The sequence below is a fragment of the Cebus imitator genome, unplaced genomic scaffold (genome assembly GCF_001604975.1).
Source record: "Cebus imitator isolate Cc_AM_T3 unplaced genomic scaffold, Cebus_imitator-1.0 Scaffold124, whole genome shotgun sequence".
NCBI classification, from domain to species: Eukaryota; Metazoa; Chordata; class Mammalia; order Primates; family Cebidae; genus Cebus; species Cebus imitator.
In genome coordinates, this window is record NW_016107439.1 from 2,011,749 (window position 1) to 2,033,255 (window position 21,507).

The following is a 21,507-nucleotide window of genomic DNA, read 5'->3' on the forward strand; positions in this document are numbered from 1 at the left end:
ACCTCCTCCAACCCCCTTGCTCCTGCCATGCCATGTGAGATGCCTGCTCCCTTTCATCTTCCACCATGATTATAAGCTCCCTGAGTCCTCCCCAGAAGCTGAGTAGATGCCAGAGCCATACTTCTTGTATAGCCTGCAGAACCCCGAGACAATTAAACCTCTTCATTATAAATTACCCATTCTCAGGTATTTCGTTATAGCAATGCAAGAACAGCCCAACATAGTCTTTTTAATTACAGTCCTTCTAATAAGTGTGCAATGGTGTAATGTTATCATTATGGTTTTAATCTGCATTTTTCCTAATGGTTAGTGATGTTGAACATCTTTTCATGCTAATTTTTCATTTACATATCTTTTTTGGTGAGGTGTCTGTTCTTAATTTTTGCTCACTGTTTCTTGTTTTCTTATTGTTGAGTTTTGAGAATTATTTATAGATTCTGGATAAAAGTATTTGCTCTGCAAATATTTCTTCCAATTAGTAGTTTGTCTTTTCATCTTCCAATAGTTTTCAAAAACAAATTTTTAATTTCTATGAAGTCCAATTTGTCTTTTTGTTCTTTTAGGGATTGTGCTATTAATGTTATATCTAGTAATTCTTCCTAAGCTCAGGTCACAAGGATTTTTACATGTTTTCTTATAGAGTTTTACAGGTTTAGGTTTCATATTTTGAGTTAAACTTTCTATTAATATATGATTTATTATATGGATTGAAGGGTTTTTAAAAAATATATGGGTATTTAATTTTACCAGTTACATCTCTTTAAAAGACTGTCTTTACTGAATTGTCTTTCTTCCTTTGGTGGAAATCAGTTAATATAAGTGTCCATTTTTAGGCTCTCTTTTTTTTTATGTTTGTCTATCTTGATGTGAGTACCACACTGCTTTGAGTATTGTAGCTTTATAGTTATGTCTTGAAATTGGGTAGTGTTGGTTCTCCAACTTTGTATTCCCTTTTTCAGAGTTGTTTTGCTTTTGTAGGTTGTTTGGACTCCATATGAATTTTAGAATCAGCCTGTCAGTTTCTACAAGTCCTGCTGGGAATTTAGTTTGGATTGCATTGAATCTGAATCAGTTCGGAGAAATTGGCCACTTAAAAGTATTTCCTCTTCTGACACATGAATCAGTATTTCCCCCATTTACTTAAGTCTTTTATGTTTTTTTTCTGAGTGATATTTTGTAGATTTTAGTATATGTGCCTTTGTGTCTTATATATCTTTTTTCATCTTTATAAGAACTTAGTTTTTAAATGCTATTTAAAATGGTATTTTTTTATTTTAATTTTTTATTTTTTGTTGATAGGGTATAGCTTTGCTAAACTCACCTGTTAGTTCCAGGAGTTTCTTTAAAGATTCTATTGAATTTTCTCCATAGACAAACATGTCATCTGCCCATCAAGACAGTGTTACTACTATACTTTTATTCTAATCAAGATGCTTTTCGTTACTTTTTCTTGCCTTACTGCACTGGCTAGAATCTCCAGAATAACATTGATTAGTAGTAGTGACAACATACTCTTGGCTTGTTCTTGATCTTAGAAGGAATGCATTCTGACTTTCATTATTAAGTGTTATGTTAATTGTAGGGTTTTTGTAGATGTCCTTTATCAGCTTGAGGAAGTTTTATTCTATTAGGTTGTGAGAGTGTTAATTAATATATATGTTTTGTTTTTTCTTTTGAGATAGGGACTCTGTTGCCCAGAGTGGAGTGCAGTGGTATGATCATGGGTCACTGCAGTATGGATCTCCTGGGCTCAAGTGATCCTCCTACCTCAGCTTCCCAGGTAGCTGGGACTACAGACTCACATCACCATGCCTGGCCAATTTAAAACAAACAATTTTTGTAGAAATGAGGTCTCTCTATGTTACTCCGGCTGGTCTTTAACTCCTGGGTTCGAGCAGTCCTCCAGTGTTGGCCTCCCAAAGTGCTGGGATTACAGGCATGAAACACTACATCTGGCCATCATTGTAATATTAATATAGGTTTCTTAGTTTTTTTCTTCTCTGAATTTTTTTTTAAAGATAATTGCTATTTAGTTTTTGAAACTGGCTCAGATACCTGTATTTCTCTCATTTAAGGTATTTTGTATGCATACAAATAAATGGTAATCCAGCTCAGTATATTTCTTTAGTTGAAGTTCTAGTTTACTTACATTTCTTCTGAATTTCTTTACTCTCAACTTCTAGTTATCCAATAAGTGTGACTTACTCTGGTTAGGGGATATAGTAGGGTTGAGAATCTAAATGGAAGAGGTGAATAGTAAAGTTTTCTTTTTAAGTTAGAATGCAACCTTGTAAGACTTAAAGAAATTCAATGGAAAGTGAACCTGGGGGAATCATAAGTAGAAAACTATATATGGGAGGAATATAAAATATCCTTATTCAGTTAGACTGATGTTATTAAAAGTTATCCAAAACTTTCAGAACTGATTTACTCTCTGTTTGGGATTGACCCTTTATAATCAGTAACTCTGAGTCATAAAATGAGAAAGGAACTGAACATTTAGATGAAGAATAAGATAAAGAAAAATACCTATAACATACAACATATTACAGATATTAAAACAAGGCAGAACAAATTTGAAACTGTATTGAAATTCTAGTGAAGTGGGAATCCCGAAGAATTTCTGGTGAACAAGGAAAGATGAGTGAAATGTAGTCTTGTAACTGCTGTTATTACTGATTAAAGATATAGAAAACCAATGCTATTTTTTTCTAGAATGCTATCCAATTTGCTTTATTTTGGTAAATATAACAAATATTCATATGGTCAATAATGATCTTAATTTTTATTACCCTCTTTTTCTTGACTCTCATGTGCTTTTATTACAGAGGTTTTTCAGGAACCCGATCTTGTGTAGGGGATGTTTATACTGTTCTAATGTACAGTGATAGACTTAGCAATATAAAATACAACTTGGAGAAATTTTTGTCAAGTAAATTTAGAGAAGCAAACGAGTTATGGCTTGTATTTAAATCATAAACATCTTATTTTTACGTTTCATAAAAACTTTCACATCATATTTGATGTTAGACTTTTACACCTACTTAAATGTAATTTAAGATAGAAACACTTAGTTTATAATACCAGTTACTCTAAATTGCTAAATTCCTGATGTTTAACTTGAAAGATTTTGCTATAAAATGTAAAATATGTGTTGATATGCAATGAAGTAATGGACCACAAGGAACAAATAAAGAGAAAGATAATTATTGTGTACCGGCAATTAGCAAGTCATATTACATACATTCTCTTTTAATTTAATCTTTATAACACCTTATGTGGAAATATCATGGTAACATCAGAAAGTTATTGAGTGCTTACTTACTATGTGCCAGGGATTTAATTAATCAATTTATTTGTACTGTATTCTTAAAAAATTACAAAAGCAGATATTCAGATTATTTTAAGGATGTGAAAACTGAGGCTCAGAAGTCAAGTAACCTGTTTGAGTCTCCCAGTTTATAAAGTTAAGCCAAACTGGAATTCCAATCTTACAGCTCAAAATCTCATGCTTTTCTCACTATTCTAAAGAGATACAAAAATCAAGCTATTTTTTATTATTGAAATTTGACATTATATCTACCAGCAGCGAGATCGATTTTAGAGCTTTGGAAGGAATTTAAAAGATTTCATCAGTTAGGAAATTCAGGACTATGGGCTGAACTAGGTTATGATTTACCTAATTTGTGCAGTTGATTGATAAATAGTAACAATATCCATGCATTGTTATATCATCTTTTGCAGTACTTTAGTTTTTCGGCAGATTTATAAGTATTTTTTCCTAATATTTAAATAGATTTGTATTTCTTGAAAACACAAAGAGTAAAGGAAAAAAGCTGTAAAGCAGGTAAAGTGGGTATAGGAGAAAAATATACTTTTTAAGCAGATTTTATACAAAGTTAACAGTTGGACAACCAAGAGTTGATATATTGCTTTTGCTTCTGTTTAGCTTTTATAAAAACAAATGAAAGTCAACACCCTGTCTTTGAAAAGTTATTTATTAGGTTCCCACTCCCTAGCAAATAAGTTTTTATGACTTCTGCTTAAGTTATTTTTCCTCTGGTATTATATCATTTCTTGAAACTTGTGTGTTTACTTTTAGAGAGATTGGGAATGACATGTAATGAGTTAATGCAGCGAAGGTAGGACAATAACTCTGAATGAAAGAATTGGGTTTTCTGTATCTAGCCCTAGGCATTTAATTTGGGGTTTCTTGCCCCTTCCTCACTTTCCTTCACTATTATAAGATACAGAATAATAAAATAGGTTTGACCTTTTTGAAGTCTTATTTCAGTCCCTTTACAAAAGGGATCTTACATAAAAGATTTCTCATAACTGGAGGAATACATTTACTGTTGTTCCATTTTAAAGAATGCTTTGGCCTTGAAACTTAAAAAATGGATTCTTATATAAATTACTGCCATTATTATGAACACCAGTGGCAATTTGCTTTTAATTGAAATTAAACCGTGTTACTAAGTTTTTGTCATAAAAGAAGATACTCGTAAAAGTGTAAATTTTGAGCCTTAAAAATGCAGAGGTAGCACTGGAACTTTAAAGTTGTGCTAGAATCCTTAAAATGTGTTTTGTTCAACAGCTGGCTGACATTCATGTCTCTCTATTTAGAACATAGTATTGGTGTAGTGGTTTATAGAAAGATTTGCTCCTATCTTCTGTGACCTGAGTTTTTAATGTCAGATACTGTATTTTTTCAATTCTAGGGTGTCCATTTGCTGTTTTTATAGATTCCACTTCTCTTTTGAAATTCTTTATTTTTTCATCCACCTTTCTATTCTCTTTTCTTGAACACATTAATCATAGTTTTAGAGTAAGTTGATTATTCAAAGCCGATAGTCTCGTTAGTGGCTTATATAACTTGCATATCTTAGATATGTTGTTTGTCTCAGGATAATATCTGTAAAAAAAATTCTGATTTACAAAAGTTTACTTTTACAAAGTCACAAATGGCCTTAAAATTAAGGACAAATGTATGTAAAATATAATTGAAATGAAACCATTAAGATTTTAAAGTGAAGGGAAGACGGGTGGATTCAGTGAAGTGACTGCATAAATCAAGAAGAGAAAGGCATAAAAGTAGACAAGAAAGAGAAGTAAACAGATTAAAATGATACTTAAAAGACAAAAACTGTCAGAATTTGGTGTACTAGGAAATAAAAAAGGTGAAGGGCAGAGGAGGAGGTGTATAAAGAATTATTATCTCTATTTTCCAGCTTTGTTTAGTAGGTGTATATTAGGGCCATTCACTTATTTGTCTCAGGATATTATTTGTAAAATATCCATAACATATCTCTAAAAAAGTTCTTAAGAAAAATTCTTTTCCTATCTTTTCTTTTCTTTTTTTTTTTTTTTTTTTGAGACAGAGTCTTCTCACTCTGTCACCTAGGCTAGAGTGCATTGGCACAGTCTCGGCTCACTGCAACCTCTGCCTCCTGGGTTCAAGCAATTTTCCCACCTCACCTTCCCAAGTACCTGGGGCTACAGGCACATACCACCACGCCTGGCTAATTTTTGTATTTTTAGCAGAGTTTCACCATATTGGCCAAGCTGGTCTCAAACTCCTGACCTCAAGTGATCCGCCCACTTTGACTTCCCAAAGTGCTGGGATTACAGATGTGAGCCAAGGTCCCTGGCCTATAAAAATTCTTTTTTTGTGATAATATTATAATAGTTCTGTAGCGTGATGAAAATAACAGGAAGTTGAAGGTCATTTAATCCTGATTTCAAATCCTAGCTCCGGCATTTCCTAGTATATGGATTTGTGTTTCTTTACCTCTGTAAGCTTTAGTTTTCATATGTAAAAAAAAACATTAGACGTAATTGTTTCTCCAGTTGTCTGTTATCATCAGCAGATGATTTTCTTTTACCCCTTTCTTTTCTTTTTAAAACAATTTTTTTTTTTGAGACAGGGCCTTACTCTGTTGCCCAGGGTGGAGTGTAGTGACTTGCTTACTACAACCTTGACCTCCCAGGCTCAAGTGATCCTCCCACCTCAGCTTTCCAAGTAGCTGGGACCACAGGTGCACACCATCATGTCTGGCTGATTTTTGTATTTTTTGTAGAGATGGGTTTTTGCCATGTTGTCCAGGGTGGTCTTGAACTCCTAGGCTCAAGTGATCTGCCCTTCTCAGCATCTCAAAGTGCTGGGATCACAGGCCTGAGCTACTGCACCCGGCCTTTTACCCTTTTTCTACCTGTTGGTCCTAAGCACTGATTCTTCCTTTTGTAATTACATATATTTTTAAAAATTCCTGATAGCCGTACTTTTTATTTTATTAGCTTAGTGAAATTCCTTTGTCTTATGAACAGTTTTTCTAATATTCTGTGGTCAGTTGAAACTCTCTTTAATTATTTTTATATTTTTTGGATAATTTTTTTTTTTTAGCAATAGTGGTGACATATTTGCTGCCCAAGTTCAAGGAGACCCTTCCTGCACCCTGCCCCAACCCAAGCACATTTTCATTTTACTAGATTATTGAAACCAAAAATACCCTTTGAGACCCAGCAGAAAGATTGCCCAGTGGAAATGGGTCATGCAGAAGGTGGGTCAGACAGGGACCTCAAAACTCAATTTTAGTTTTTAAAAATGTTACCAGTATTTTCTAAAATGTTATCCAAAGTTATTAGATAACACCCTTTATATTGTGCATGTTTTGTACATGTTTCTTTTTTTCTGGAGAGAGAGAGAATCCCCATCTTTCATAATTCATAGCCAGTGTAACCTAAACAAATTAATAATCTCTCACTAGATCATAAACTTGATGAAATTCTATTTAAGATTAAGTCACTGCCCAGTATTAAGTTGAGGATATTTTTGATTCACAAAATGTTAGCGATCTTTTTAGCATATTTCCATCTAAAAATATTACTTTTAACAAATAGTTCATGATACTTCAGTGGGTGTTTTAGTATGTCTAGATTATTTAAAAGTTAATGTTCATGTAAAAATTTTAAAAGGAGCTTTAATGTGAAGGAACGGAATTTGTTTAAAAATCCTTTTGAGAAATCATATTTTAGTTTATCTTTTTGGCGAATCTAGATTTTTCATGTAGCATAATACTGTGTGATAGTTATTTAATATTTTGCACATCACTGGAATGTAAAATTTCATATTAATCCAGATGAACAGAAGTGAATAATATAATTTCCTCTTAAGTTTTCTTATGTTAAAATAATCCATTTTAAATTATATATGGTTTCTTCCTAATAACATAACCAAAAACATTGTTTTATTTAAATTCAGTTTACACAGATGTCTAAAGATAAATAGCATTCTTATTTGAAAAATACTTATAAAAACAAGATTATGAATACATTCAAAGCATTATTCTAGTTAAAGTTAATGCATTATAGATTAAAGAGTTTAAAATTAAAATTTGTTTTAAGTAGGAAATTGAACATTTGAAATTTTGCTGTCCCATTTTGTGATGGTATGAATAAATCCAATTCAAATACATTTTAATTGTAGATTTAAATAGATGAACTTTTATAAATAGTTATTAGTGAGATACTCTAGTTAAACATTTTCTTAGTATATCATAGTGTCTTTTTGTTCTAAAGACTGAGAACACTATTTCATTGGGAAATAGTAAGAGAAACTTTATTACAGTTTCTACACTTAACAGTTTTTCCTTTGGCTCTTAATACTCTAAAATTCATGAAATTTCCATTGGTTTTATTAGTAATGTCTAGAAAACCACTTCTTTGTAAAACCACATTTTCAAACAATTGATTGTCAATAAATGAGTCATTGGGAATTAGGCAACTCTTAAGTTAATAGTGGTTGCAAAGTAGGAGATTAATACCTTAAAGATTTTCTAAATGGTTCTTTGCTGTCCTGGAAGACTTATTTATGTCTAATGGCACTTAATTTGTTTATGGGGAATCATATTAATAATTTATTCCTAAGAAAGTTACAGTATTTAGGAAAAATTACAAAAGTACCTAATAATTCAAATTTGAATTTTCAGGAAATCTTAGTTTTCTATTGAAGTAATTGGGTTTGTCTAGGTGTATATGTGTTTTGCTACTGTAAGCTTACTTTAGATGCTTCTTTGGAAGATATGTCTTATATGGGTATGTCTTATCTAATATTGTTGATTAATCATTACCTCATTAGCCATTTTGTGAATTACTGAGGCCCTTTTAGTTCTCTTTCCGTTTTCATGTTTTTGCTTATTTTCACAATTCTACCAAAAATCTAAAAAGGACCAAAGGCAATGTAAATAGAAGCCAAAATTTCTACTCTGTTACTACTACCAGTTGCTCAACTTAAATCTGTTTAATATCTATTTAGTAATTGAAATGATATTTTTTGAATCTCTTGTTAATTTTTTACTTTCACACAGCTGAATGGCTATATTAAAACTAGTTCACTGATGAGAAAAATATAACCACTAAGGTATGGGAATGAAGAAATGTGTGTTTTTTTTTTTTTTTTTTTTTTTTTTTTTTTAAGAAAAAGTGTCATTTAAAGTGAACTGTCTGAGGGAGATAGGTAGGATCCAGAGGTTTGGAGCTGTCTACTTCAAGACCAGGTCAGTAATATGATACCACTCGCACAAAAAAGTTGTTTCGCTTGCATGGTGTGAGTTGGTAGTCTTGGTCCATTTAATTATTGATAAGAATACATGATAAAATTAGTTTTATGTTGATTATCTTTTGCAGAAGGACAGAGGATTCCATTGGTAGAGAACTACTAACCTGTCCCCTCACCCCCAGGGTGTGAGCAGTGAAAAGGATTAAGGCCCACTGTAGGGAAGCTTGCACTAAAGCCTGCACTGCCCTTTCCCCTGTTCTTTCAGCTAAATAGATTTTTAGTTCCCATGACTATCAATCTGGTGCTTTTCACAAGCACTAAATTCTCTTAAGAAAATTAAAGATGACTTGTTTTTTTTTAGAAAGTAGCCTGGAATACTGAAAGATGGTGTTTTTTGGTACTGTGTTTCATGCTGACAGATCCCATACATATTATTTTTTTCTGACGTGTATTAATTTGCTTCAGCTTGTTTTGAATTTGGAATTGAAATAAAACATTTAAAAACCAAGGACGGGTTGTTATATTATTAGGTTTGCTTGTCCAGTTAGCAAGTATAGAGCTTGGCAGTGTTGAATCTTACATTTCATTAGAAATAGCTACTTGACAGCCTTGTGGACATAAACTCTAACTTTTCTCTAGATGACTACAGTTATAGTGTGCTTTCTTTTCAGGCTTAAAGCTTTTAAGTAGCTTTTATAAATGCTGAAGTGTCATTTTTTTTTTTTTTTTTTTTTTAGTATCTGCCAAATTGGTATTGTATTTAATCTTGAAAATATATTTTGATTTTCTTAACTAAAAATAATTGCAGAGTATTAAACATTCTCAGTAGTTAAATCTTTTTTTTTTTTTCCATTTAATTTGAGCTTTTGTTGTTACTAACAAATAATTTGTGGCACAGTTTCTTTTCTTTTTTTTTTTAAATGACTGCTAGAATCTATATACTTGTCACCTTAGTGTGCTAGAAATGTTCCACTCAAATCAAGGGTTCCTTTCTGGTTTTGTATGTTCTCACCTGCTCCTCACTGTAAATCATTGAGATGTCAAGTGCAATGATTAATTAAGCTGCACGTGCAAGTGCTTTTTTTTTCACCTGTCAAGCAGGAAAGAAGTCTTATAGATAGCAAGATTAGATGGTGCTAATTCGCAGCTTTTACTTCAGACTGTGAAGTGTGTAGAAATATTTTATATTTATATGCTTATTCAGATGTGGCATATCAGAGCTTGTTTGTTTTAGAATTCTTAAATATTGTAAGATACAATTATTATACCAAACCCTATCATTAAACTCCTAATTATAGGCAAAGAAGAAATTCAGAATTCCTACATAAATATTTTGGAAGTTCAGATTTATACTTTGTAATTATCTTTTATTCAAAAGCTAGTAGTTGATTTAAGTTAAATATTTTTATTTTTAAGTTTTAAAATTGTATATGTATGTGTGTGCCTATATATCATAACGAGATCTATTCTTATAGTATGGGTTTAAATTTCTGATGAAATGATGATGGTAACTACATTTTCTTCTTTAAGTAATAAATATTTACAGAATGTAGTGTTAAGCTTTTGAGTAGTATTTTATACATTAATATAAAACAATGGACTTGGAAATCTTGTTCCACTCTAGTTCTTTCATCATCCGCCACCCCCAAAATCATCAGCAAAAGTAAAACCTCAAATTGTGTAGTAATCTTAATCTATTATTAAAAGGCCCTAGAAAGAAAGATTACAAGGTAGATTCAGGTTTTGAATTGGTTTTGCCATTGGTTTAGCAGCGGGTGGGCAGGCAGATGCCTGCTCAGAGTAGAACCTATTGCCATTTTTCACCATTGATAGAGTAGCCTTTCAGAGTCAATGAGCTCTGTCAATGTGAGCTTGTCAAGGCTACAACTTCATAGACCTGAGAGGCGGTTTGAGAGGTCAGCCCTTTTCAGGTTCGCTGTGATGCAAATGAACTTTAATGCTTAAACAACTATTGGAATTTTTATGTCTGCTCCTTGTTCTTTTTTCTTCACAAAGTCATTGACGAGACATTCAGTGCTTTTTAAATTGGAAGTTGCATTGTGCTAAAGACCTAGTACAGATTTACGGAGGGCTGAAAGCAGTTAGATCATGTTCTTTTCATGGTGCGATTAGAATCAAATCGATTTCCCTACAGCCTTCAGCATTCAGATGGCAATTTTAACAAAGCTTGGGGGCTAGACAAGGGACAAAACGACCGAACTGAATGTTAATTACACTCTGCAGCCTTATTTTCTTTTGATTTGGGGCTGACTGGCAACTAAATTAACAAAAAGTGTGACCATAACTGCTGCCCTATTTTCATTTAAAAGGAGAGCTGCCTCTAAAAGGCTATCTTTACAAAGAAACAAGTGAGGTCTGCTGATCATTGTTAACAAGGGCACATTTTTTTTTCTTTAAAATTCTTGCCAAAAAGACTCTTCAAAGAAAGTAATGTAATAAATTAGTCATTGGCATATTATTACCTAGAGAAGTAGTTGATTTTCTGATTTTTATGACATAAGCTTGGAAAATGTAAGGCAGTAGCCGTAATTCATTGGTAGTTATGAATTATAATTGGCACCTTATGTGACTTTGGTGTGTCTTTAGCATGTTTAATATGCTAAAAGGTAACGTAACTAGATTACAGTGGATACTTTAAATAAATACTAAAATTTTATTCTGTAACATTAAACTGTTCAAACCCAGCTTCATCCTAACAGTTTTTCACCTAGCTAGTCCTTGCTTAACACATAAATTTTCATATTTGATCACTAATACTTACTTATAATTATACTACATTAATAGTGGTAAGATGTTTTTTTCTTTCCCTTGCAAGAAAGGTGCAGCTGAACCAAGTTGCAATTGATCCTGGTGGCTACACTGTCATTTTTGCACGTGCAGCTGTGTCAGTCTCATCCTAACACCTGGCACCATGAATTACCGTCTTTTATTCATACTCCCAAGCCAGAAACATTTTTTGCAGGATAGCATATCTTGCAACAGTCAAGTGAAGTAAATTCTCAGTTGATTTCCTGAAACAATAATATTAAATTAGAGTTTGGTTTTACTATGAGATGACACTTTTATGTTGGTTTAAATAAAATTTTTGCCTTCTATCTGTAGAATAATCAGTAAGCTGGCTTTTAAATATGGACATTATTTTAAGCATGATGTGAAAGTTAGTTTGATTTTTTTAACTCATTGATTTTTAAATATTAACCTCCAATTTTTTTGTTTTGGAACTTACTGAAAGGCCCTTTGCATTTTGTTAACTAATATTTACTTTTGTTTTAAAATATGTATTAAGGAACTTTTGTTACCATTTAAGTATTGGAAACATATTTTTGAAACAAGTGGGGATTTAAATTGATTTGGCAGTTGATATTAGCTTTTTAAACCTTGATAGTTTTAAATCAGAGGCTAGTAAAAAAGATTCATATGATAAAAATAAAGCCATATCTTTTTTAAGAAAGAATACTCTTCGTGTTTAGGTTACCATTTAGTGCTTAGAACATTGATAGTGACGCACACCACACTATGCTCAGTCACTGCCTTATACCTCTTCCCTTTTCCCAGAAAAAAAGCAGCTGCAAAACAAAGTTTTCTAAAACCAGTCAAGAGTAAACTTTTTTCTCATTTGTCTTCCAGACACGAAGATCGATTGAGAAGTTATTAGAATGGGAAAACAATAGGTTATACCACAAGGTGAGTACCACAGGGAGCAGCTTCGTACTGTTGGGGTCTGAATTGCACAGTATGGAAACAGATGCTTTTGTTGAACTAAAAATATGAAAGGTGGACAAATGGGTTAGTCTGTGTGCTGCAATAAAATAGAGCTCATTTTTCTTCTTTTACTCTCCTTCTTGTCTAGCTGTGCTTGCATTGGAGACTGAGCAAAAGGAAATGTGAAACGAATAACATGATGGAATATGTAAGTTAAAGGGCTGTTTTGTGAGTTTCTCTATTAAATGATCATTTATTTTGCTTCTGATCTTATTCTTTCCATGATTATTAATCAGCAAAGGTGTCAGGAGCTTAATCTCTTGAGTGCAAGGATTTTCTACGGTTCACAGATGCATGGTTTCATGTGCAAGACTGATTTATAAAGTTATGAATGACTTGAAAACAAGGCTTCACTGTGTTCTGAAAAATAATAAATTAATTGCCAAGATAAAATAGCCTGAACATGTGTTGATGGAGTGTGAAATTTTAGATGCTGTATGAAGAATAACCACAACTTTGGTTACGCAGCAAGTCAGATATGGCTTTTTTATATAATGCTAATCAAGTTTCCCAGTATGGAAGAAAACCTTTCAGCCAAGCCATTGGAGCTTAAGAAACCTTTAGCCTTTATAGATTTTAACTGCCCATACCTCAGTGGCCTTTAAAGAAGTGTTATTAGAATATTGCTTTGTAAAAATTATCTTAAAAATAAGCAGGAGATGAGACGTTTGATCATCTTGTGTTTACTTGTTAAAAAATATCTAATTTGGCATATATATACAATGAATTTTAGAATTTATTCAGCATGGGATTTAATTACTGATCTCGTGATTTACTTGAACAGTTTTTCTCCTTTTGAAATTTTCAGAATTCTCTAGAAAATTAAGAATTTTAATTCTCTTTTGAGCTGGGTGTTTTATTTTCAATATGGGCAGGTTGTTACTTTAAAAGAAAAAGATCTAAGGAAAAGTTAATTGTTGAAAATAAAACTCAGAGCCTTTGTGAAGTACCTGTTACAACATTTCTGAGGAATTTTGTCTATTCTTTAAAACAATATAGACATCATAGATGTGTGTGTGTGTGTGTGTGTGTGTGTGTGTTTGTGTGTAAAATGTTGATTAAAACAGTGTTTAAATAGTTGTAAATTATCATAAAATCATTTTTCTCTGTTAGCATTTTCCTGTTCTTTCATTATCACACAGTCAAATGCCATTTCTATCCTTGAACATAAATAATATTTATAAAATGTCTTAGACTAGCTTTATTCAATGAACCAAATAATGTAGATTTTTGTCTTTACTATATCAAACATGTTAATTTATGATGATAAGAAAAACACTTGATACTTCTTTAGAATCATAGCACATTTGAGTAATTTATTTTGAGTTGAGAATACTAGTATTTTTCACCTTAAAAAGAAGGTTTGTGTATATATTTTGGGAAGAGAAATGGATAGTTCGGAGATGTAAAGGATTTAGTGAAAAAAATATTTACTGCATGTATAAATACAAACACTAAGCTTAAAACTGAGGTATTAATTTTTTCATGCATTTCTAAGTTTACTTTGGAAAGGAAAACATAAAAGTTATCCCAATGCTATGATTTCCAGATCGAGCCATGTAACTATAATTTATTCATAAAATTAGTAACCTTCCAAAATATTCTGAACTAAATGCTTTGTTTGTAAAATAGTTTCCTTGAATTTTTAGATAATTAAGCACTTCTACTAAAGCCATTATATTACTTTCACGTCATCATAGGAGATATCCAGAAGAGTAGTAAAGATAAAATAAATATTTAAATTGCTAGGAAAAAGCTGGATGTAGTGGGCATCCCAGTAGTCCCAGCTACTGGGGAGGCTGAGGCAGCAGGATCACTTGCGCTCAGGAGTACAAAGACAATCTGGGTAATATAGCAATACCCCCCACTTAAAAAAAAAAATCCTGGGAAAAAAATGTGTGTTTCACTAGATTTTCTCAGAGTATATATATTTGTGACAGTTGAAAGTAAGAATAACCTAGCTTAAAATATTCATGAAAATGAATTTTAAAAGTTAAACTAGCAAATAAAATTCATTTTATCTAATGAATTTGGGCCTTTTTAACCGTGTGTTCCTCTTTTCCCTCAACTTTTCTGTTATCTACAGAAATTTCATTTGTTAAAAGAAAATAATTATCCTTGATTATAATTTGAACATTGGAGATACCAAAAAAAAAAAAAAAAAGAAAAACACTTGGTGCTAACTTTTCTTTGTTTACGTATGGTGAAGACGGATGATTTAGAAGAAATGAAACAAGTGGCAGTCTCTATGTGTGGCTTCTGAAGGAAAAATTTGTAGGATATATTATTTTTAAACTAACAATAATTTAAATGTAGGCAAAGATAGCCTTTATATTATGTTATATATTAATAGTATATACTGTAAAGTGTGGGGATGCCCATACCTGGGGACTAAAATTATAAAGACCACTTGATTGAGGACATATTTGAAATACAAAAGAATTTACTTAATGTTGACTCTTCAGTAGTTTTAACATTTAATTGTCAAATTTTAGAGCTGCAAATAATCTTGTCATCTAGTCCAATGCCTTTATTTTATAGATAAGAAACCTGAGAAACAAGGAAATCTAGCTCAAATGAAGAAGCTAATTGGGAGAAAGTATTTTAACAGGGAGCTAGTGAATATTTTGCAGGCAAATCACAGGTCAGGAGAGTGGCAGATGTGACAGCTAAGGCTTAGTATAGGATAACTAGAATAGGACAGGAATATTTTTGACCTAGGTATAGAAGTGTACCTTCTTTATTGAGGCAGATCAAAAGCCAGGAGAACTGAAGAGTGAAAAAAGATTTCTGGCCCAAACAGCTAATTTGTAGAAGTATTCAAATCTAGAGATCATATAAAGACATAGTTTCTGAAAAAGAATGATGAGTTTACTAGACTTAGAAACTTTTAAAATCAAATAATTTTTAAATCACCATCTATTCCATACAAATTTGGGGCAAAGAATGAGTTGATTGTAATTTAAGACGATTCAAATTTGGAAAAATTAGCTCTGGTCACCTTGTGTAATTCTGTGTTACCATGTTTTGTTTTTGTTGGTTTTCCTTTAGTTTCTTATTAAAAGGTCTTTTGGAACAGATTTTAGTCTTTAATTTTGCTAACCTAAGAAGGAATGGACTTTAAAAAAAAAAATTAAGAGATAAGGGACATTTTATTTAAAGGTACTGCATATTCTGGTAGCATAAAATGAGAGCAACTCTAGAACTTAGAGAAGACTCGTGTAATTGGGTTGATTAAAAAGGAGGAAGCCTGAAGAAAAATGTTGGGTCAGCTGCAGTCACATAGGGCTGTAAAAAGGGTAAGGCTTTGGAGTCTTTCATTCAAACACTGATTCCACAGTCATGTTACAGCTTGTCTGGATCATCAGTTTTCCTCATCTGTAAAATAGGGATGATAATACTCGCCCCATAGAAAACTTGTTGGGTTGAAAGAGACCCAATATGGTATGGAACACCTGGTATACAGTTAGTTCTAAATAAATGCTAGCCCCTTTTCTCATGAGTGCAAGGGAGCATGCATGTATGCATGTTTGCTTCTCCAGTGTGCCAGGGGCACCATTTATATCACCCTTCTCAGACTTTGGTGATTTTACTTGATTATTTGTCTTCCTTTTCATACAGTATTTTGTATAATTGGTAAAGGTCAGAAATAAAAATTATCAGTGATGGAACTCTGCATTACCAGATAAAGATCTGTTTTAGTAATCCAAAGTTGCAGTTTTAAAATGTGAATGGATTTTGAAAAAAATTGTAAGTGATAGAATATAACCAAAATTTAACGAAAAAAATTTGTTTAAATCTTTTAAAAACTTTTTTTTCTCCTTTTACAGGTCATCCTCATAGAATTTTTACCAAAGACACCGATTTTTCGACCAGATTAGCATTTACTTTATTTATAGAGACTTTCCAAGTATGTTGTCTTTCCAATGGTGCCTTGCTTGGTGCTCTCCTGGTGGTGACATAACATTGGTTCTACAGAATCGTGTGGTGTTGTTTTTTTTTTTTTTTAAATAACCGCATGTTCTAAGTGTGCATTTTTGTCGATCTTTGCAACAGTTATTTCATACAGATGTTTAATACTTAAGTTATTGTGCTCTTTTCTGTTATGTATTCTGATTTTCAAGGATTACTTTTTTGTATTATCAAAAAAATACATTTGGACTTAGCATAAAAAGTGGCCAGCCTTTTTTATTTTATCACCAAGGTACACACAGTCCTTTATTTATAAATTCCTTAACAGAGAAAAACACCTTTTTAAGGCTCAACTTATCTATTCTAGCAAGCACACTTTTTGTATTATTTTTTCTTTTAAAATTTGATAAGTCATTATTTTAAAATAGTAACTTTTCTTTAATACCCTTTTGGAACCTGACATACCCTTTCTCATACAATTCCTAATGCTCTGTTTATGGCAGATAATCTGTAACAAAGTGCAAAGACCTATTAAAAAGTTTTAAAAGTATTTCTGTCTTCAAAGGTAGTAAGACAGGATTAAATTTTTACTAGAATAGACAAATCAGTGAATGGTATGCATGTATCTAGTGGTTACTAGAACTCAGGATCACAAAATATAGTAGCATCACAATCTGTGTATATTTTTGATCAAGATGATAATGGCCTTACTTGGGTTATTTTTATTGTTTATCAAATCTTATATACAAAAGAGTGGAAGTATTCCTTTACAGAATTTCTAAGGAAAATATTTCTTCTAACCTATCAATTATAGAATGGATATATGTTTCTGAAAAGTTTTTGAAAGAAAGCAAAAGTCCTAGAACTAAAAGTAAGCTGGTATTTAATTTCCCAGTGATATTTAGAACAGATTGTTAATAAGAAATGGAGGGTACATTTAATACTGTTTTTATCCACCAGTTCACTTTCAGTACAGTTATGTATACTTGTTTTGATTGACAGTGTGACATAGAAGTTAAATCAGATTAGCTTGTTTCTTTTAAATATACATATACACACATATATTTTTTTCTCCTTTTCATTGTGCATATCTCTGCATTTTTAAACTTCTAGATTTGTGAATGACCTATGTGTAAATTTTTTTTATAAACCTGAAATTATACAAATTATAATGTATGTCAAGAACTTGTTCCATATAACTGTGGTATCGAGCAATAATGTCAATAACTTTTGCAATTATATAAACTATGCTTAATAATTTGTATTGAGAATTGGTACCACTATATAATACTTTTTTCCCTTGTATTAAATATTTTAAATAACAGTTTCATTAATTTATATACCTGTATTTTTAAAAGTATTTCTTTGTACTTCTTCAAAGTACTGTAATCCTATATAAATTTGAATAGTTAAATGCCAGTATCTCATGTCCTATATCCTGTATTGGATATTAGGAGCTATCTTAAAAACTAGGATTTAATATTTTTTTTTTTGTTTGAGAATTATTTGTTTTCCTTGCCCCCCAAATAACAGAAACTTGAATTTGTAGAACAGTTTTCCTGAAGAGCTCAAAGTGCAAAGAATTCAAATACTTATTTTATTTAACTTGTGTCTAGGGTGTGTTCTACCACCTTAAAGTAGTGCAATTAAAAATAATGCCATCTAGAAACTCCAGTAATCCTCTGTGGTTTCAGTGTGAAAATATTGTGTCTTCATACAATGCTAAATCTGCCTCAGGATTCAGAAAGAGCAGAAAAAAATAATGACTGTGTAGACTATGCAACACAGTGTTCCCTGTATAAAGTTGTGTAAATCCATAGAGCACCATATTGACCAGCTTTATAAGAAGAACTTAACTATTTACCTAATTTATTCTCCTATTACTAGTCTGTGGATTATAATTTTAAAATTTCTATATTCCCTTAGGAATATTTTAACTGTAAGATAATTTTCATAGTTGATGATATTAAGTATAGAATTTTTAAAAGCTTTTCTGATTTTATTCAGAGATGTGCCATTTGCTTAAAGATTCCGTAGAAACTTGCACTTCCAATGTACATATATAGAAAAGAACTGTGAATACTTAATATGTGGTGTTATCATAAGCCAATTATACCTTGGGCAGTTAGATTTTCATGGTTGGATTTTAATTAGTAGCCTATAGTATAACTCTATACTTTCTTGAATCATGAATTTAAGTGCCCACGTTACTGGATATTAGAGATGCCCATGTTAAGTAAACATCTGTCTAAGGAAATATTTGAAGTGATGATTGTTCTTCAGCTCATGTTTCTGACTTAAAGTTTGTGGGACATAAACCATAGAGCTAAACTGGCTAGGAAAAAATATTATTGGCAGAAAATTTAGTATATGGATTTTACATAGTCTAAGTAAATAACTTATGGTCTTTTAAAAATACATTACTGGTATTTTACAATCAGTCATCATTTCTGTTTAGAAACATTCTTTTCTCAAAAAATGTACGTTGCCAACCCTGTTATACTTTAATATATAACTTTGGCCATCTGGGTTAAAATGATACTCCAAAGCCTAATGACTATAGTAACACTGATGTGATACAGTTAGCTTCTAAGGTAGATATTGGCCCTCAGTTACATTAAGATCACCTTACCTATCTAAAATGATCATCAGATGCTGTATTAAGACTCTTTAATGACTAGGTTTCATTTATTTAAAACATAAACATGTAATTTTGCCCTAAAATTAACAAAATAAATTCAACAAAGCCTTGAATACTAGTAAACGATTTTCTTCTTATTAGTAAAACTAGTTTTGTAATTGAATAAGTTTAAGTCAGGAAGAATCCAGCTTTCCCCAACGTTGTGTCTTCAGTGTTATTTTTTCAGTGTTAGAGAGCTTCTGGTTGTTTTTTTAGATTAATAGATTCAGGCCAACCGTAAAAATCTTTAACAATATTCTATCTCTATCTTTGGATGTAAAAGGACATTAAATAGTAATACATACAGTTGTATGAGTTCAGACTATTAGTTTTGTAGAACACTGTGTACATAGTCAGACTATTTCAACTTTTGTGGTATTTAGCTTCACCATTATAACCTTTAACTGTATGCATGATGTTTCACTGTAAATATTTGCTTTGACTTGCTGTTGATCAATCGTACTAAATCAAAAGTACAGTGTGTTAAAACTGCCTTGGACTGAACTCTAGCATCTAGTCCTGTACCCCCTTTCCTTTTATCCTTTTGGACACCATGGATCCTTTTGCTGTCCTCTTGATGTCCAGAATCTTCACCTAGGCCTGAACATAGTTCAGAATTGCATTTTTATCTTTCTTTCTCAGAGTTCCCAGTAAGAATATTAATTATTTTTGTTGTTGTTGTTTCAAGACAGAGTCTTGCTGTGTCGTCCAGACTGGAGTGCAGTGGCGCCATCTGGGCTCAGTGCAACCTCCACCTCCTGGGTTCAAGCCATTCCCCTGCCTCAGCCTCCTGAGCAACTGAGGTTACAGGTGCTCGCCACCATGCCCGGCTATTTTTTTGTATTTTAGTAGAGACAGGGTTTCACTGTGTTGCCCAGGCTGGTCTTGAACTCCTGAGCTCAGGCAATCTTTCTGCGTCGGCCTCCCAAAGAACAGTAATTCTTTTGCATTCTTAGGTAGGTGTTTAGAAGACCAATTAAAGTAAGTCGTATTAAGTGATGAATGGCTGATACCCTCAGTTCTGCTAAGGTGGCACTTGCATTTTAAAAAGAGATTTCTTAATTGATGCTGTGGTGCAATTGATGTTTCTTTCTGAAAAGACCCTAATGGTCCACATTTTCTAGGGAAGAAGCAATAGGATGGTTGGACATGGGATTGGTTCTCAAACCTCTGTTTTTGAAAGGCGGCGATTAATAATTAGTTTTAGGAGGAAAGAATCGGCTAATTCTAAACCAAACTACAAATTATCCCATAGCTGTTTGCGTTTAAATATTTAACCCTTCCTTAAATAAAGTAACTCTTAATTTTTCCTTGGTATCATAGCCAACTTTATGTTGTTTTTAGGAACATTTATTAAGTTGAGATTTGAAGAATGTCTTTAAATCTTGAGTTATCTTATTCTGCACTTTTACAGAGATCTTTCGATAATAATTAAGAGAAGCCTAAATATTGTTGATGTTAATCATAATTCTATTTGTTTCTGTAATATGGAGCATTATCTTCCCCACCCCAATGGCAGATTGAACCAACAGAGGTTGTTTATAATCTTAATAGGTAATACTGAAAACAGAAATTCAGAATGCTGAGCCTGATTTTGAATTCATTTCTGATATGCTACAAGATCATCCAACTACTTGGCCTTTTCGCTTTCATTTTCATTTCCCAAGCAGGAAGATACTATGACTACCTCATGGTGTTATCTTGTGAAACAATATTTTTTAATAGTTGATGTTCCTGTTATTAAGTCCTATATAAAAGCAAATAGATGTTTATTAATGATTGAACAGGTTTTTCGACTTATTTTACAAAATCAGCACAAACTTGAATTATTGTCAGGTTTTGCATTTAAAATGAAAGAGATTGGGTATTCCATATATGTACTTATAATGCTTTGCATATTTAAAAATCAAGGAAACATTAAATGTAGTACTTGAAAAAAAGTTTCTTTCTAATAAGATATTTAAAAATATAGTTATGTTTGAGATACTTAAACAAAATCATGCTTTTTTTTTTTATACTCCCTCTATTTCATAAACATGGTGCTTTGATACTGAGTTGATTGCTTTTTTCTCTTTATGAAAACCAGTATATTGCTTTCCTACCTCTTTATCTTAGAAAGTATTTTGATGAACTGACCATACCAGGCATTCTTAATTTTGGCAAGCAAGCTATATATTGCTTTGTTGTTTTTAATTTAAAGAAACAATGTCAAGCAGCCTTCAAGAGACATAAGTGATGGATCAGCGTTTTGTCTACTTTATTGAGACATAATGTACCCTCAGACTGCACAGTTTCTATCCTATTATGTCTTCTACTGATTCTTAATTTAGTATAACTGGTTCCAGTTCTTTTTCTTTATATATTTAAATTCTATATAGATTTTAAATGTTCTAGAAGGAAAGAGTATTCCCTCAAGAAACGTTTTGCTCTAAATTAAAGAACACCTCTTCCTTTAGTAGGAGCTTATTTAATTAGGTAGTTAAAACAATCTCATTACATTGCCACCAAGTTTTTATAAACACGAGCTTGTTTTAACTCAAGTATCAAAGCCCTTTTAAATTCTCTATTTGTTTTT

The 21,507-nt window shown here is 32.0% G+C and overlaps 1 protein-coding gene across 2 annotated transcripts in view; it reads left to right on the forward strand.

Moving 5' to 3' along the window:
• Window positions 1–19,006, forward strand: part of CHIC2 (cysteine rich hydrophobic domain 2) — a 41,922-nt gene extending 22,916 nt beyond the window's left edge. For both annotated transcript variants that reach the window (XM_017540270.2, XM_017540271.2), the window contains exons 4-6: window positions 12,206–12,262; window positions 12,429–12,488; window positions 16,171–19,006. In XM_017540270.2, the coding sequence (XP_017395759.1) occupies window positions 12,206–12,262; window positions 12,429–12,488; window positions 16,171–16,221 (168 nt within the window). In that variant the 3' untranslated portion in view covers window positions 16,222–19,006. The remainder of the gene's footprint in view (window positions 1–12,205; window positions 12,263–12,428; window positions 12,489–16,170) is intronic.
• The last annotated feature ends 2,501 nt before the right edge of the window (window positions 19,007–21,507 follow it).